Raw genomic sequence first — 18,694 nt, forward strand, 5'->3', positions numbered from 1 at the left:
TCTCCAGCCACTGCAATTTGCAGAACTTAAGCCTCTCTTGGTAAGAGGATCCCTTCATTCCCCTCACCAATCTTGTTGCCCTTCTCTGTACACGCTCAAGTAAATCTACATCCTTTCTAAAATGAGGCCTCCAGACCTGTACACAGTACTTAAGGTGTGGCCTGACCATTGCCTTATACAGAGGGACAATCACCTCCTTCTCCCTGCTAGCAAAATTCCTATATATCATTGACAAAACCCCATGAACTGCCTGGCAGCCTGTCTGCATTGCTCAGAAAACTTCATATCCGACTGTACAATTACTTCCAGGTCTTTTTCATTTTCTACCACCTTAAGTGTAGTACAGTCGGTCCTCGTATAACACGTGTTTACATTACACGAATTCGATCATACACGATTTATAAATAGGGGAACGTTATCTTATATAACACGAACCGAATTCGCTTATGCATGATTCGCCTGTGTGTTTACAAGAAATGGCAGTCGAACGCGGAATCACCCCAAATGAACGCAACACGATAGGAATGAAGAAGATTCTGAAAATGTATTTATGTGATTTATATCAGTGAAGGGGAAACACATTTCACCATAATAACGTGAAAACCAACACAATTCCAGCTATCGATATAATCGCAAATGCAATTAGATGGAGTTTACTACCAGTTTATAACAGATTCCACTAGCAGAAACGAAATTGGAAATTGTTTTTATTGTTTTATGGTAGTAACCCCCAGAAATGTGCTTTAGTAAAATATGGGGTGTTAATAATGTATCTCGGCCTTTAATGTGTTGTTTATTCAGTTGCTACATGCGCTCAGCTTTGTTTATGTGTATCAAGCGTGCCTCCTCGTTTTGTAATTGCGCTTTATTCCCTAAAAATTAGTAAAATACTTAAAAGGTGTGAAAAGGAAGTGTCCTGGTGAAGACACTGCATATTCAGAGAGAAAAATAAAGGCAAAACATCGATAAACAGAGGCGGACTGGATCAAAAATTCTTACCCGGGAAAATTTATAGTGGCCTCATTCTACGGTTTATGGCCAAAATCACACCAGCCTCCGGCCCGCCGGGATTTCCCAGGTATGGCTTACGGCCAGTCCGCCTCTGTCGATAGAGAAAAAAATATGAAATTGTGAAACGCTTTGAGCAAAATGAAAGACCATGTGATATTGCACGTGCTACAGACCTAAATGAGGCAACGCCGAGAATTACAAAGAATGCGGAGAAAATAAAAACAACTTTCATAGCGGGAACAACTCAAAGTGTAATTAAAATCCATTAGATTAAAACACAAGAATTGGAAGAGATGGAACGGCTGTCATCTGTTTGGATAGAAAATCAAACAAAAAACAAGTTTGCTTACGATAGAAGCAAAAGCATTAGCAATATTTTATTACGTAATAGTCGTAATAAAATACGTAAGCATTTTATTACGACTATTTTATTTAATATAATAAATTTTTTACGAATAAAATACGTATTTTATTCGTAAAAATACTAAAAATACTTTATTATAATATAATAAATAATAAAAAATATTTATTTATTATATTATAATAAAAATATATTATATTTTTTATTACGTATTTTAATCGTTATAAAATACGTAAGTATTTTATAACGATTAAAATTACCCGATTATTTATTGTGTTTGGTAATGTTTTGGTTCCAAATGTGTGTTCAATCTTGGGAGGTCGGCACCTAACCCCACTTTTCCCATAGGGCCTGTTGTTTATATTGCACGATTTTGCATTGCACGAGGGTTTCTAGGAACACAACTATCGTGCTATACGAAGACAGACTGTACCACACAGTTGGTACATTTCTCTGGGGGTTACTTCTACCCATATGCAGTACTTTGCATCTGTCAAGGTTAAACTTCAGTTGCCACTTCTTAGCCCATCTGCCCAAATTATCTAGATCCTGTTGCAGTAGCACACTGCCATTATTGTCATTAACAACTTTGCCAACCTTTGTATCATCTGCAAACTTCGACATTAAGCCTGATATACCTTCATCAATATCATTGATAAATATACAAAAAACAACAGTGGACCTAACACCTTTCACCTTGACAATTTTCCTCCAGTGGTGTTCAGATTTCCAACTCCAAACTTTTTTTTCCCCAATGATCCAACCAACCAATACTTGTGGTAAATTGTTCTTTCTCTTCATTAAAATGCTTATGAAATTCTAAAATCAGTCCAGAAATCGGGCTTCCTTGTCTCTCATCTGCAAACCACAAAAAAAGTGCTTCACAAGTTTGTTCAAATTCTCCATTCATCATTGTTTTTATATCCAAATTTTCACTATCAAATAAAGATGCTTTTTGCAAACACCGTTTTTCAATTATCGCTCTCTTTATCCTACAGTCACTTCCCCAACATCTAAGTCACCAGCCACTTTATTTATTGTTTCTCCTTGATCCAAGCATTAGATTGCATTCAACTTCATATCTAAAGATCCATTTTGCTTCCGTTTGAAAACGGAAATGCTTCCGTTTTCCATTGACAGTGCTTACATTAAGCCTAATAACATAGAAGAAACATGACAAATAAAAAAATTAGAAAATCAGAGTAAAATTTTTAAATCTTTAAAATTAAAGAGTAAAAAGTCACGAAATCAACAAATGTAAAAGATCAGTCGACAGAACAGTCAACCGGTGTGAGTTCCCATTCTGTACTGAACTATGTAATCTTGTCTTTGATAGCAAAGTATACAAATTTTCGATAATTCACCTCGGATAATGCGAAACCTCGGTTAATCGGGACTCTACTGTACTTGGCTCTGACAATTTTGATTTGTTTTCACTGTCCTCCCTTACACTAATATATCCTCTATCCATGCACTTCAATGTTTTTCAATCTTCAACAGCCATATAAAAATATTTTATATGGCTGTTGAAGATTGGGATTTTAGATAAACCAAAACAACCATAGTTTCAGTAAAAATGTTAATTACAAAACTATACAAAGACAACAAATCTACAAAATAACAAAGGACCATAATATGCACTAAACACCACTCATGAAATTATTCTGAGTATTACTATCACTAAGATTTGTGGAATTGCACTGTCTACTCAAGGCTGACTTGGTTACCTGACTGTCATCTTTTAAAAGTTTAAATAAAGAAAAAGTACCCTTTCTTAAACAATCAGGTAGCAGAGAGAACAAGAAAAGACTAGAAACATAGAGAATTCCCGGTAGCAGTCAGCAGGTGAAAGAATTCTCAGAACTTGACCTGAACATGCGGATAATACTTCCAAGCGGAATGCTCACTGCACTGCTCTTTTTCTCTTAGCAGCACATGGCTCACCTTTCTGTCACCACTGGTGAGGCAGCTATGTAACAATATGAAATGAACACAAGGCACAGTACAACTAAATACAGTCGATTCCGGTTATTTGGGACACATCAGGACTAGTACATTTTGGCCCGATTAAGCGGCTGCCCCAATTATCCGAAGTTTCAGGTAAATAGTTAAAAATACAATTTATTACCCCCCCCTTTACAATTAGTTCACTGTACAATCAAATCATGTTACGACGAACTCACCAGAGTAAAGTACCGTTCACTATACGATGTGCAGTAAGCGCCGGTCATTGTGATCACGTTTGTGAATTGAATTTTAATTCTATTAAACAGCGATTCTAATTAGCGAAAATAGGAGGAATATTATCCACAGTCTATAAAAGTAAAGATATATTAAGCATAAATTTACTCTTTATTACCTTACTAATTAAAAAATTAAATGATACGTAAAAATCAGAAGAATATACGTGATAATCGGAATAATTAATATGTACTGTAATATGTACATACTAACTAGTTGACATTTCTGTTCACTAACATTTGTGGATGGGGGTTAAAATTTAAAACAGTAAAAAGATAAGCAATCAATAACAAAGAACACGGCACACAAAAATTACAAGTAACACAACACACGCAAGTGAGAACGGAGTAACAAATTACGAAGCTTTAAAAATAGGAATGAAGAGAAGATTCTGAAAATAATTTTTTTTGTATGATTGAAGATTCCATGGAAGTGTAAACACATTTTACCATAATAACCCACAGAATTCCAGCCGTCGGTATTACCGCAAATTCAATAAGATCGAGTTTACTGTCCATTCATGATAGATTGCACTAACAGAAAAGCCCAATAAACAGGTGACTGCTAATTGTTTTTATGGTTGTGACCTCCAGAAATCCGACCGAATTACGTGGTACGGTCGAAGACAATCGTAGGGTAATCTCCAGTTCCGAGGTCTCCTGCCCCGATTAAATGGCATTTTGTCCCAATAAGCGAAGTAAACCCTGGCTATTTTCTCGATTGATTTTTGTTTTTTAAGATTTGCCCCATATAAACGGCTGCCCCGATTAACCGGTGGCCCAAATAACTGGAATCCAATGTATAACCTTAAATACAAAGTGACCAAAAAAAACTACACATGCAAAGGAAGTTGGTGGCATGTGTAAATTATGGTATTGCCAACTGCCAGATAAAAATTGAGAGGGATATTTGGAATTTTTAATTTTATTTTAAACTTTTCATTTATTTACTCCACGATTTCTCACATGATGTTCTGCAGAACCTTAGGTTACACAGAACTCTGGTTGAGAAACACTGCCTTATACAAAGGGATAATCACTGCCTTACCTCTGCTGGAAAAATTCCTGAATATCACTGACAAAACCCCAAGGGCTAATTGGTAGCTTGTTTGCACTATTCAGAGAACTTCATAGGTCTTTTTCATTCTCCATTACCCGAGTGTGGTACTACATAGTATGTTAAACTGGGATTAATGCTACCCATTAATTCTAAGTACCTGTAGGAATTTTACTGTAAATATTCAATTAATACATTTTTCTGTAAATATTCTGTAACTATATATTTTTCTAATAACGACCGACAGACTGATTTAAAATAATAACTTTAAATTAAAATAAATTAAAATATACATAAGATATAAATTAAAACTGACATAAATAAAAGCAATAAAATAGAAGTAAAAATGGATATAAATAAAAGCGATAAAATTCAAGTAAAAATGGATATAAAATATAGTAGCTTCAGGGACAAGGTGTCCCTTCTTTAGCTAAACAGTGAATGGTGTGCTGTGTGTATATATATATTAAATAAATAAAACAATAGGAGTCGACTGGGCATGATCATGGATCACATGCCTGGTGTCGATAATGCAAAATTATGCACAAGTGATGAATGGCAGCACTCATCACACTGCAGAATGGTTCACTCCACAATGGGGTGCATATGCATACCCTTATTACAGTTCATAGTACTGTTACAGTTGACTATGTGCAGTGCCTCAAGCCATGAACGTTGGTGGAAGTCACATGAATAATTGATGTTCTCTATGTCACTTCGGGGATGAAGATTGTGCTGTTCAACTCAATAATACTCAGCAATAGCAGAGTGAAAAATTAGCAGTACAGAAAGCCACCTTATGTTCCAAAACAATCTTTCATCTCCTGGCAGTTTCGCCTACATAACATTTCCCACAATCTGGACATGCAATGTGATGCACAGAACCACTTCATAGGAAAGAGAGAAAACAAAACTCCCATCCCTTCTTTCCTGTGAAGTGATTCTGTAAGCATTATCTAACAATTATTTATCCTTTTTTGTATGTGTAAATACAACCCGTCCACGAATGGAGATTTCATTAAACATATGATTTGTGAAGATGGATACGTGATTTATAATAAATTATTATCATAGGTTTGTGTAATCCTTTTGAAATGAATGCTTCATTGTAAATAGCACATGTATACATCTGCAATTCTGCCCAGACATGATAGGAGGGAGTACATGATGAGTGCCTTGTCAATCAATTCGGCCCCAGAGGGAATGTGTAAGGCTCAAGGGGTACAATTTTTTTTCAGCGTGGTCTGTGCTTGTGAACAGGAGAGACTGCTTATACAGAGATGGGATACACTTAAATAGAAAGGGTGCAAGAATATTTGCTGATGCTATCGAGGCAGTGTTAGGTGGATCGGAAAACTGCTAGCTTGGGAGGATTCACAGACTAAAAGGTTAAAAGTAGCCGCAGGCAGAGGTGATTCTCGAACAACTTCTATCAGAATAAGTAGCGATCTGGAACGAGGGGTGCTGGGGGTTTCAGGGACTGATGGCAGTCATCATGAAACAGGTGGGTATATGGGATGTGTCAGGGTAACTAGGAATAGGAATAGGTGCATGTATACCAATGCTAGAGGTATAGTAAATAAATTTGATGAATTTGATGTGTTGGTCAAGACATCAAAGGCAGATATTGTTTGGATATCAGAGACGTGGTGTCACACTGATATTAGGAATGCAGAATGGGAATTTGGGGAGTACAATGTGTACAGAAAGGATAGACAGGATAGGAAGGGAGGAGGTGTCATGCTGTTAATTAAGAAAAACATAAAATCAAAGGAATGCATTCAGCTGATATACATGAACAGTGCACTGTTGAGTCAGTTTGGTGTGACATAAGCACTGCGAAAGCAAAAATAAGAGTAGGAGTGTGTTATAGGGCTAATGACTTGAATGAGTACAATGAACAATTCTACAGAGAAATAGAGTGGGCTAGTAAATCAGAATGTTTTATAATGGGGGATTTTAATTTCCCAGGTATAGACTGGAACTTATGGGTTGGTCACTCGCACACTAATAAGACTTTTGTGGATTTACTGAATGATTGTTTTCTGCTGCAGCATGTTTGAGAGGCAACTAGAGAGGGTAATACTCTTGATTTGGTTATCAGCAGTGATCATTCGTGTATTAAGAATTTGTAGATAAAGGAAACACTAGGTGGCAGTGATCACAGTGTACTGATGTGGTATTTACTGAAAGATATAATTACCATCAGGGGTAAAGGAAAGGGGTTTTTGCTTCCATAAAGGTGAGTACAGTCTCAGACAGTTTTTAAATTCTGTACAGTGGGATCAACTGACGATGTTACCAACAGTAAATTCTAAGTGGGAAGCATTCAAGGAATTAATTGTGGAAGCTACTAAAAGTTTCATACCTATTAAGAAATATTGTTTAGGCCTAAATGGTTATCAAATGAACTAATGACTCGTAACAGGAAAGAAAAATGCATGGGATGCATATAAATTATCAAGCGACTCAGAAGCCTGTGGCAGACATAAGCTAGTCTGTAATCAGGTCACAAAGGAGGTTAGGCAGTGAAGGCAGATTATGAGAAATCTTTGGCAAAGGAAGCTAAGAAAAACAGTGAGGATTTCTTTACTTATATAAACTCTAAAAGGAAGGGGATGAAGCTGATTGGTCCAATTGATATCAATGGTTCGACTGTTGATGATCCTGCTCAGATAGCAAACAAACTGAACAAGTATTTTGCATCTACATTCACGCATGAGGAGTTATTAAGGTTTGAAAATGCCACAAGGTTATCAAATTGTAGCAGGGTGCTTAATGATTTTGTAATAACTGAGAGCAAAGTGGAGGAGAAATTGTTGAAGTTAAACAAAAGCAAGGCACCTGGGGTGGATGGGATCTATCCAGTTATATTAAAGGAGGCAACAAAGCAACTAAGCAAACCCTTACCCATAATTATGAGAGCATCCTTGACTCATGGGAAGTCCCCACGAACTGGAGATGTGCAAATGTATCCCCAATTTACAAAGGGGGATTGAAGGGTGACACGAGTAATTACAGACCAGCAAGTTTAACTTCTGTTCCGGGTAAAATAATGGAGCCACTGGTTAAAGATGCATTGCAGGTTCATCTAGACAAGACTGCAGCAATAATTCAGACACAGCATTTGTTAAGGGAAAGTCTTGTCTGAAAATTTGATAGGATATTATGATGTGGTTACAAAGGAACTGGATGCAAAAATTAATTTTGATATCATATATTTGGATTTCAGGAAAGCTTTTGACACTGTTGCGCATGGAAGACTATTGTACAAATTGGAGCAGAATGGTATTAAGGGTAAATGCCGATCTTCAGGTAATTCTCCGTTGGGGCAAAGACAACTTAGTTGATTTCAACCGTTCTAAAACTCAGTCTTGTCTTATATCTTGAAAAAAGGATTCTTCTGCTCCTATGCTTATCTTTAGTGACACTCCGATTTCTAGGCAAAATGATATATCTCTTTTAGGGATTACCCTGACTTCTAATCTCTCTCTCTTGACACAAGCACATTACAAATATTGCTTCCTCTGCATCTAAAAAACTTGGTTTTCTCTTTCTCTCTCGGCGTTACTTTTCTTCCAAACAGCTGCTCACTCTGTATAAATCGCAAATCCACCCTGGCATGCAATATTGTTCCCACAACTGGGGTAGTGCCCCCAAAACCTATCTCAGGCTTCTTCATTCCATTTAGAAGAGGGCAGTTAGGTTAATTAATGATTCATCTCTAACAGAGTCTCTCCACTCGCTTTCTCAAAGACATACTGTTTCTGCTGTATGCCTCTTCTACAGATACTTCCATCGGCACTGTTCTTCTGAATTGGCGTCTATAATTCCTGCTCTCTCTTTCAAAACAGTCAAAAAACATACCGCCACCAGCCAACATCCATTTACTGTCCAACTTCAAACCCATAGAACCAACTTTTCATCTTCTTTATTTATTCATTCAACTGCCATTTTCTGGATTAATGATTCATCTCTAACAGAGTCTCTCCACTCGCTTTCTCATAGACATACTGTTTCTGCTGTATGCCTCTTCTACAGATACTTCCATCGGCACTGTTCTTCTGAATTGGCTTCTATAATTCCCGCTCTCTCTTTCAAAACAGTCAAAAAACATACCGCCAGCAGCCAACATCCATTTACGGTCCAACAGAACCAACTTTTCATCTTCCCATTTATTCATTCAACTGCCGTTTTCTGGAACAACCTTCCTTCATACGTATTTCCTGAAAATTACAATCTACAGAAGTTCAAGTCCAGAGTAAACAAATATCTTCTTTCATCTTCTCAACCTTCAACCCCAGCACGGTTCTAAGTACTATAGGTTCTAATACCTCTCGTGTTTGGGATTCACATAAAAAAAAAAAAAAGTTGCTACAATGGATAAAAGGTTTGTTGAATGGGAGAAGACAGAGGGTGGTAATCAATGGGTGCTGCTCTTCTTGGACTAATGTTATTAGTGGAGTCCCACAGGGTTCGGTGTTGGGTCCACTTGTTTTGTATATTTATCAATGATATTGATGAAGGTTATATCAGGCTTAGTGTCGAAGTTTGCAGATGATACAAAGGTTGGCAGGGTTGTTAATGACAGTAATGGCAGTGTGCTACTGCAACAGGATCTAGAAAATTTGGGCAGATGGGCTGAGAAGTGGCAACTGAAGTTTAACCTTGACAAATGCAAAGTACTGGATATGGGTAGAAGTAACCCCAGAGAAATGTATCAACTGTGTGGTACTACACTTAAGGTGACAGAAAATGAAAAAGACCTGGGAGTAATTGTGCAGTCAGATATGAAGTTTTCTGAGCAATGCAGACAGGCTGCCAGGGCAGGTTAAGGGGGTTTTGTCAGTGATATATAGGAATTTTGCTAGCAGGGAAAAGGAAGTGATTGTCCCTCTGTATAAGGCAATGGTCAGGCCATGCCTTGAGTACTGCATACAGGTCTGGAGGCCTCATTTTAGGAAGGATGTAGATTTGCTTGAGGGGAATGAAGGGATCCTTTTACCAAGAGAGAGGCTTAAGTTCTGCAAATTGCAGAGCTGGAGACTAGGCACCTGCACAGTGATCTGATTGAGGTGTATAAGGCCTTGAATGGGTTGAGCACGCTGAATTCTGATGGGATCCTTCCACTTGTTCAGATTATGAACCTAAGGGGGCATAAATTCAAATTAAGAAAAGACAGACGTAGAATAAATGTGCGGAAATTTGCCTTTAGCCAACGGGTGGTTAATTGCTGGAACAAACTTTCATCTGTAGTTGTGGAAGTTGATAGGTTAAATAAATTTAACGAGGAACTGGACAGGCATTTGGAGGGAATGGTGTGATTTTTTTTTTTTTTTTTGGGCTGATGCTGCATAAGCTCATACATTTGCTTTCTTGCATCACATGCCACTACTACTACTACTACTACTACTACTATACATTTAAATTAATTACCTATTTTTATATGTTCGTATATTTTTATTTTTTGTATTTTAATGTGTGTCACCTAGTTTATGAACATTTATTAAAAAATGAATTAAAAAAAAAAGATTAAAATTATATTAGTGACCATAAAAAATATTCACATATGGCTGAGTTTTATAAGCTTCTAAAAATACGGTATCTCAAAATCCCTGTGCAGTACTTCACACCAAAATGTATTAAGTCAAATAGTAGATTACTGAAAACACAACTTTCACTAAACATACTTATTTTCATACAAATTTGCTCATGAATGTATAACCTCTAAAAATATTGTTAATTTCTTTATTGTGTATTACACATACTGTAAAATGGATAAAAATCTATATTATTTATATTGTTAGCAACTGATATTACAACTTGTTAATGACAATAATTCATTGTCACATTCTGTACAGCAACAGACTAGGATGAGAGTACACAGGATTATTCAAAAGTAACTTCACAACCTCATCTCTCTGTAACTCTACTTCTTCTGTGCTTTAAAAAAAAGGGAAGTAGTGTAGTCAGGGCCGGCTCGAGCTACGGGTGAGCCACACGGTCGCCAGGGGTGCTGATGCTTTGGGGGCGCATGACATTGGGGGTGTTGAAGGTTTGAGAGGGAGAATATGCTTCATGGAAGGGGAGAAAATGAAATATTTGGGGAAAGATGTGGAGGCAGTTTTTCTCTGTCCTCCTTTCTCTATAGTGCAGTAAACAGTCGAAAATGCATCAGCCCTTGGCATGCATCGATTCAAAGGTCCTCCATCTTTCAAAGATTTTAGTGAAAAAACATGGATAGAGAAACCGGGAATACCAAACTAACTGAAAATTTTCTCTCACCCCCCAGAGATGGGCTGAGTTTTTGAAACAATGGCAGCTCCCTTGAAAGGGACACTTTTATTGCCTTCTTCCACGCTCTACCCTGGAAGAAGAGGTATCAGGGTAGAGCCTGGTTAATATATATGTCTTGAGAAAAACATATGCCCACCCTTCCATTTGTATCTCAATCTATTTATAGCCACAAGGATTTTATTTTTAAAGTATCCTTACTGCAGACTAGAATTCATTGCTTTCATTTGGTCCCTTCCTGCATTTCCATTTACATTTTTGTTCAAATAGTGATCACTTCTTTCCGTGCATTCTTTCAAGAAGCTTCTAACTATAAGTGTGTTGGTTGTCAGCAAGAAGGAAGTGCTCTTTTTTGGTTTGTGTTTAGGAATCTGCAGTGAAAACGTCATATTCTTTCACCGCTAAGAATCAATATTAACACGTAATCTGGTAAGTACTCTACTTTTCTATAAATTCAATTTATTAAATTTAAGTCTGGTGAAAATTGACTCTTTTGTAAAATTTTTATTGTTAATATTTTAATATGACAATTAAAACATAAATATTCTGGGTTGTTTTTTTTTTTGTTTACATTTGTGTTTTTAACTTTTTCTCTAGCAAAAATAAAAATATTAGCTCAATAAAAACACCTTCTTAAATTTTTCTATCTTGACGGGGTGCACAGGAATGCCTCCCAGACCAGCCAAAGTGTAGTCACACAACCAGAAGAAGGAACTCAAGGTCACTAAATGCTGTCTATTTTAGGAGTAAAGGGGTGATTATTGTACTTTGATTAATTTTAAACAAAGGTAGTCACAAAATGTACAAAAAAAAAAAAAAAAAAAAAAAAGAATGTACAGAATCAACTCTGTTCCCATTTCAGTCTTGGTCTATAACAGAAATTTAATATATACATTCACCCAATCCTCTTCTTAAATAGACTGTGTATGGTGGTGACCTTCAGTTCATTCTTGTGATGGTAGGACCATACATGCTTGATGTTGCAGTGAAGATTTTTCTCATGGTGTACATCTTTCAGCTTCTAAAAGAGGAGCACCCTGATTCTAATTTGCAATTCATTCAAGTATGTCAATAATTGTAGCATGTAAATTTCATCCTTCAGGAATACTGAGGAAAAACCACCACAAGTGTTAAATACAGGCATTGGGGAAGCAAAGCAGATGGATCATTTCATCCAATCCACCAACCAGCAAAGATGGAATCTAAGAATTTGTGGACATGCTCAAGAAAGTGAGGAAGTATGACAACCTTTTTAGAATATGGATTTTATTTCAAGGTCATCTCAATTATCTGGAATATGAAATTTTTTTTTACAGAGGTTTTTTTCCCACAAAAAATGTGTTGTGCTCACTACGCCAGCACCCTTTGCTGATAGCACTTGGAAGTTGTGTGCGTGTGGGGGAATTAAATAGTATAGCCACCTGTAAACAATACTTCCATTTCTCTAAGTACAAAATAAAGTTATAATTTGATTAAGTTGTGAAGTAAATTTGAATAATTTTGTATAAATAAGCCCTTATTATTAAGCATTAAAAATTGTCATTAAAATTTTACTACTGCTAATTTTAAATTTCTATTATAATTATTTTTATATTATTAATATTATTATTTTTATATTTAATAAAAGTATGTCTCGAGATACTTACCTAACAACACGTGTTTTTACTAGTGGATCATTTGGCCATTTTGCCATTACACTTTTTTGAAGGCAGCTACAAATATACCTCAGTGTTCTAAATGAATCAAAATATACGAATATGTACATTTTATAAATTTTTTTCTGCTTTCATATAAACATAAAAATACCTTATCATTAAAATTAATAAATATGAAGAGCATTTCATACAAAGATTATAGGATATGCCAAAAAACCTTTCAATAAAGTTTTTGCCAAAAACCTTTACTTTTTTGGCAAGATATTTCACTGTTTGAAAATAATTTGAGAAGTGGGAGTTATTATACCTCAGACTAGAGCAATTTGTACAAAGTAGTGGGAGTGCTGTGCCTCGGGGGAGAACTGAAGGGGATGATTCTCCAACAAATCACAGACTAAAAAAAGTTAGGCACCAACTCAGCATTGTACACATATGGGAGCTTGAAGAACAAGGTAGATGCCCTCAAAGGACTTAAATTGGGGGACCCATCGAGCTCTCAGCTGCTCCATCAATGCCAGAGCTTGCATTTAATCATCAGGCAACACAGTGGCAACTTTCAGGGCAGAATTCACTGGTTCTACAGGAGCTAATTATTGTCAGTGATCATATTGTCAGGGTGAAAGAGGACCGGGGTATGTCTGCCAAGGGGAGAAAAAAAAAAAAAAAAGGTGATGACATTGTAGTATATGTTGTGTTGGTACTAAACTGTTGTGTTAGGGTTAAATTTGAAAGTGTCTGCAATTCTGCCCAGATATGATAGGAGGAAGTAGATAATGAGAGCCTTGTCAATCAATTCGGCCCTGGAGAGATTGTGCAAGGCTTGTGGGGTAAATTTTTCTCAGCATGGTCTGTGCTCTCTTATTAACAAGCACAGACCATGCTGCTATAGAAATGTCATCCAAAGTCATTGGATGATTTTTCTATAGCAGCATGTTCGAGGTAATCAGAGGGAATAATACTTTTGATCTGATTATCAGCAGTGATTCTTCATGCATTAAGAATGTACAGATAAAGAAACCACCAGGAGGCAGTGATCACAGTGTACTGATGTAGGATTTACTAAAAACTGTAACTACCATCAGGGGTAAAGAGAAGGGTTTTTGCTTTCATAAAGGTGACTACATTGGGATCAATTGATGATGTTACCTACAGCAAATTCTAAATGGGAAGCATCCAAGGAATTAATTTTGGAAGCTACTAGGCTTTTTATACCAACTAAGAAATACTGTTCAAGATTTAGGCTAAATGGATGTGAAATGAACTAAAGAGACTCATGGCAGAGAAGAAAATGCATGGGGTGCATATAAATTATCAGGAGATACTGATGCCTATGGTAGATATAGCATTAGCATTAGTAGAGGCATATGATGCAAGAAAGCAAGCTTATGCAGCATCAGCCAAAAAAAAAAAAAAAAAAAAAGCATTAGCATTAGTAGAGGCATATGATGCAAGAAAGCAAGCTTATGCAGCATCAGCCAAAAAAAAAAAAGCCTTTCTTCGTAAGAGCAACCCTTTGTTCTATTCACTAATCTTGTTGCCCTTCTCTGTACTCGTTCCAGCAGCTCGACATCCTTCTTGAAATGAGGCCTCCAGACCTGTATACAGTATTCAAGGTGTGGCCTCACCATTGTCTTATACACGGGAATAATCACCTCGTTATCCCTGCTAGAAAAATTCCTGTATATCATTGACAAGACACCATGAGCTACTCTTGCAGCCCGTCTGCACTGCTCAGAGAACTTCATATCTGCCTGCACAATTACCCCCAGGTCCTTTTCATTCTCTACCACTGTCAGTGTAGTACCACAGAGTTGATTCGATGCTCTTGGGTTGCTGTTTCCCATATGTAGTAGCATTAGCATTAGCATTAGCATTAGCATTAGTAGAGGCATACGATGCAAGAAAGCAAGCTTATTCAGCATCAGCCCAAAAAAAAAAAAAAAAACCCTCTCCCATTTCACCCCTCTGTTCGTTCGAAATACCTGTCCAGTTGAGCTTTAAATTTGTTTAGGCTATCAACTTCAACAACAAGTGATGGAAGTCGGTTCCACCAACCAACCACCCGCTGGCCAAAGGCAAATTTCCGCACATCTATCCGACATCCGTCCTTCCTCAATTTGAACTTATGCCCTCTGAGGTGATTATTCTGAGAAAGATGAAGAATCCCATTGGCATTGAGCATGCTCAAACCATTCAAGGCCTTATACACCTCTATCAGATCACCTCGCCGGTGCCTAGTCTCCAGACTCTGTAATTTGCAAAACTTAAGCCTTTCTTCGTAAGAGCAACCCTTTGTTCCATTTACTAATCTTGTTGCCCTTCTCTGTACCCGTTCCAGCAGCTCTACATCCTTCTTGAAATGAGGCCTCCAGACCTGTATACAGTACTCAAGATGTGGCCTAACCATTGCCTTATACAAGGGAATAATCACCTCCTTATCCCTGCTAGAAAAATTCCTGTATATCATTGACAAGACACCATGAGCTACTCTTGCAGCTCGTCTGCACTGCTCAGAGAACTTCATATCTCCCTGCACAATTACCCCCAGGTCCTTTTCATTCTCCACCACTGTCAGTGTGGTACCGCAGAGTTGATACGTTGCTCTGGGGTTACTGTTTCCCATATGCAGTACTTTACATTTGTCAATGTTAAACTTCATTTGCCACCTCTCAGCCCATCTGTTCAACCTTTCCAGATCCTGTTGCAGCAGCATAGCGTCAGTAGTGTCCTTGACGATATGTAGTACTTTACATTTGTCAATGTTAAACTTCATTTGCCACCTCTCAGCCCATCCTCAACCTTTCCAGATCCTGTTGCAGCAGCATAGCATCAGTAGTGTCCTTAACAAACCTGCCATCCTTTGTATCATCTGCAAACCTGGACATTAAGCTTGATATACCATCATCAATATTATTTATAAATACAGAAAACAATAAAGGACCCAACACTGAACCCTGAGGGACTCCACTAATAACATTAGTCCACAATAAGCAGTGTCCATTGATTACCACTCTCTGTTTTCTCCCCCTCAACCACCCCTTTATCCATAGCAGCAATTTGCCTCCAATGCCACACAACTCCAATTTGTGCAGCAGTGTTCCATGTGCAACAGTATCAAAAGCCTTTCTAAGATCCAAGTATATAATATCAAAGTTATTCCCTGCATCCAGTTCTTTTGTGACTGCATCATAGTATCCAATTAAATTGGTCAGGCAAGACTTCCCCTTAACAAAACCATGTTGTGTCTGAGCTATAACTGAAGTCTTGTCTAGATGATCCTGCAGTGCTTCTTTAACCAGTGCCTCCATTAATTTTCCTGGAACAGAAGTTAAGCTCGCAGGTCTATAATTACTTGTGTCAGCCTTTGATCCTCCTTTGTGAATTGGGGTCACATTTGCACATTTCCAGTCTATGGATACCTCCCCTGAGTCCAAGGAAGCTCTCATAATTATGGCTAAGGGTTTGCTTACTTCCTTTGCTGCCTCCTTTAATATAACTGGATAGATCCCATCCACCCCGGGTGCCTTTCTTGTGTTTATCTTCAACAATTTCTCCTCCACTTTACTCTCAGTTATTACAAGATTATCTAGCTTATTGCCAGAGTTTACTTCACCTTTGGCATTCACCTCGCTGAACAACTCCTCATGTGTGAATGTCGATCCAAATACTCGTTTAGTTTGTGTAGCCAACTCAGCAGGACCCTCAACTGTTGAACCATCAATATTCAGTGGACCAATCTGATTCATCCCTTTCCTTCTAGAGTTTACATAGGTAAGGAACTCTTTTCTGTTTTTCTTTGCATCCTTTGCCAAGGATTTCTCATAATCTGCCTTTTCCTGCCTTGGTTACAGACCAGCTTATATCTATCATACGTTTCCATGTCACCCATTAATTTATATGTATCCCATGCATTTTTCTTCTCTGCCATATGTCTCATTAGTTCATCTGACTTCCATTTTGGCCTAAACTTTGAACAATATTTCTTAGTTGCTATGTAAAGCCTAGTAGCTTCCAAGATAAGTTCTTTGAATGCTTCCCATTTTAAATTTGCTGTTGGTAACATCATTAGTTGGTACCACTGTATAGAATTTAAATACTGTCTCAGACCATCGTAGTCGCCTTTATGAAAGCAAAAACCCTTTCCTTTACACCTGATGGTAGTTACCTCTTTGAGTAAATCCCTCTTCAGCACACTGTGATCACTACCACCTAGTGGTTACTTATCTGCAGATTCTTAATGCATGAAGAATCACTACTGATAATCAAATCAAGAGTATTACTCCCTCTAGTTGCCTCCCAAACATGCTGACGTAGAAAACAATCATCTAATAAATTTACAAAAGCCTTGCTAGTGGATGAGGGACCAACCAACAAATTCCCGTCAATATATGGCAAATTAAAATCCCCCATTATAAGATTCTCTGATTTACTGGCTCAATCTATTTCCCTGTACAGGCTCTTATTATACTCATCAGAGCGATTAGGCCTATAGCACACTCCTACTCTCAAGTACTGCACATGGGTAGCAGTAACCCCAGAGTAACGTATCCACTTTGTGGTACTACACTCAGGGTAGTGGAGAATGAAAAGAACCTGGGAGTAATTGTGCAGTCAGATATGAAGTTTTCTGACAGTGCAGACTGGCTGCAAGAGCTCATCATGTGTTGTCAATGACATACAGGAATTTTGCTAGCAGGGATTGAAATATGCATTCGATCCAGTATAGAAGTTCCATGAAAGAAAGATGACAAGAAAGATTAAGAGTTTAACTGAGCAAAAGAAAAAATCATGAGTAAGTTACTGAGTATTGTAAGAAACTATTTATATTAGTATTATAATCACACACACACACACACACACACACACACACACACACACACACACACACACACACACACACACACACACACACCTTTTTTTTTTTGGGATGGTACGCAACGGTACGGCACCTTTATTAATAGTGCTGTGTGACATTTGGATGAAGTGCACTTCAAAATTTGTAATATTCCCTAAATTTTTTTCACATGTTTATCTACTATTCAAATAAGCTTAAAGTTATTTAACTAAATTTATATTTTTCACTGTCTATTGTTAAGATATTTTCTATATAAAACTGTATAACCATTTTTATAATTCTAAATTACTCAGTCGGACCTCTGTTACGAAGTCCTTTTATAGTGAATTATTTTGAATTCCCCTTGGAAGGAAGTTACATTTAAAATTCTTTCCATTAAATGAAGAAAATGTTTATATAGCGGACAGATTAGGAGAGAATTAACTCGGTACGCACTGTTCGCATTTCTGGCCTTTAGGCAATTAGTGCTGCAACTTAGTGGTACCTGGCAAAACCTAGCCGACCACCTGTCTCACATATGGAGAAGTTGCAGTGAGCAGATCAAGGTGTATTCCCAATGGGCTCTGGTCCACCTTCTACTGCAGTGGTGTCCAAACTTTCCCTTACGGGGGGGCCATATGCAAAAAAATTCAAAGTTAAATTTCTTTAGTGTGTTACATTTTACTTAATCTTGTTGCTTCTAAAATTAAAATTGAAAATATTCGAAAATTTTATTAAGCATAATACACAATTACATTTACTGAACAAAACATTTAATGAGAATTTTTTTGATAATTAACAAGATTTAAAATGCTGTTTTAGTTCACTTTAAGGGTGGGCCGTAGGTTGGACACCACTGTGAATCAACTGTAAGCGTCCCGTTCAAGAATTAGAAAAGTGATTTTCTTTTACCCCGACAAATAATCATCTGTTGTTTTGCTGAAGTACGTTATCCACATTTTTCCGTAAATTTTTCTTATCTCTGGTTTATTACTATTATTATTATTAGCCATATGGTGCAAGGAAACCTGAGGCTTATGCTGCACCAGCCAAAAAAAATTCCCGAGTTACCCTGAGAGAGAGAGAGAGAGAGAGAGAGAATCAAAAATAGAAAGGAATCACCAAGACAGAGAAGAATGATGATATCCAGCTTAGGACCCTGGGTGTGCCGAGCCCATACTCACCAGATGTGAGCCCCTGGGGTTCACATGGTCACAGTACTTGAATGGCCGAATGACAATG

General features: G+C 37.4%; 1 protein-coding gene across 2 annotated transcripts in view; it reads right to left on the bottom strand.

Annotated features, from left to right (window-relative positions):
- vap (RAS p21 protein activator vap) overlaps positions 1–18,694 on the bottom strand; it is a 723,705-nt gene that overhangs the window by 229,980 nt on the left and 475,031 nt on the right. For both annotated transcript variants that reach the window (XR_016546661.1, XM_090368525.1), the window contains exon 19: positions 12,610–12,696. Coding sequence is in view for 1 of the 2 variants with exons in the window: in XM_090368525.1 (XP_090224651.1) it covers positions 12,610–12,696 (87 nt within the window). In the remaining variant the exon portion in view is untranslated. The remainder of the gene's footprint in view (positions 1–12,609; positions 12,697–18,694) is intronic.

Source organism: Mastigoproctus giganteus, chromosome 2 (assembly GCF_048544385.1).
Source record: "Mastigoproctus giganteus isolate SK-2022 chromosome 2, ASM4854438v1, whole genome shotgun sequence".
Classification (NCBI taxonomy): Eukaryota; Metazoa; Arthropoda; class Arachnida; order Uropygi; family Thelyphonidae; genus Mastigoproctus; species Mastigoproctus giganteus.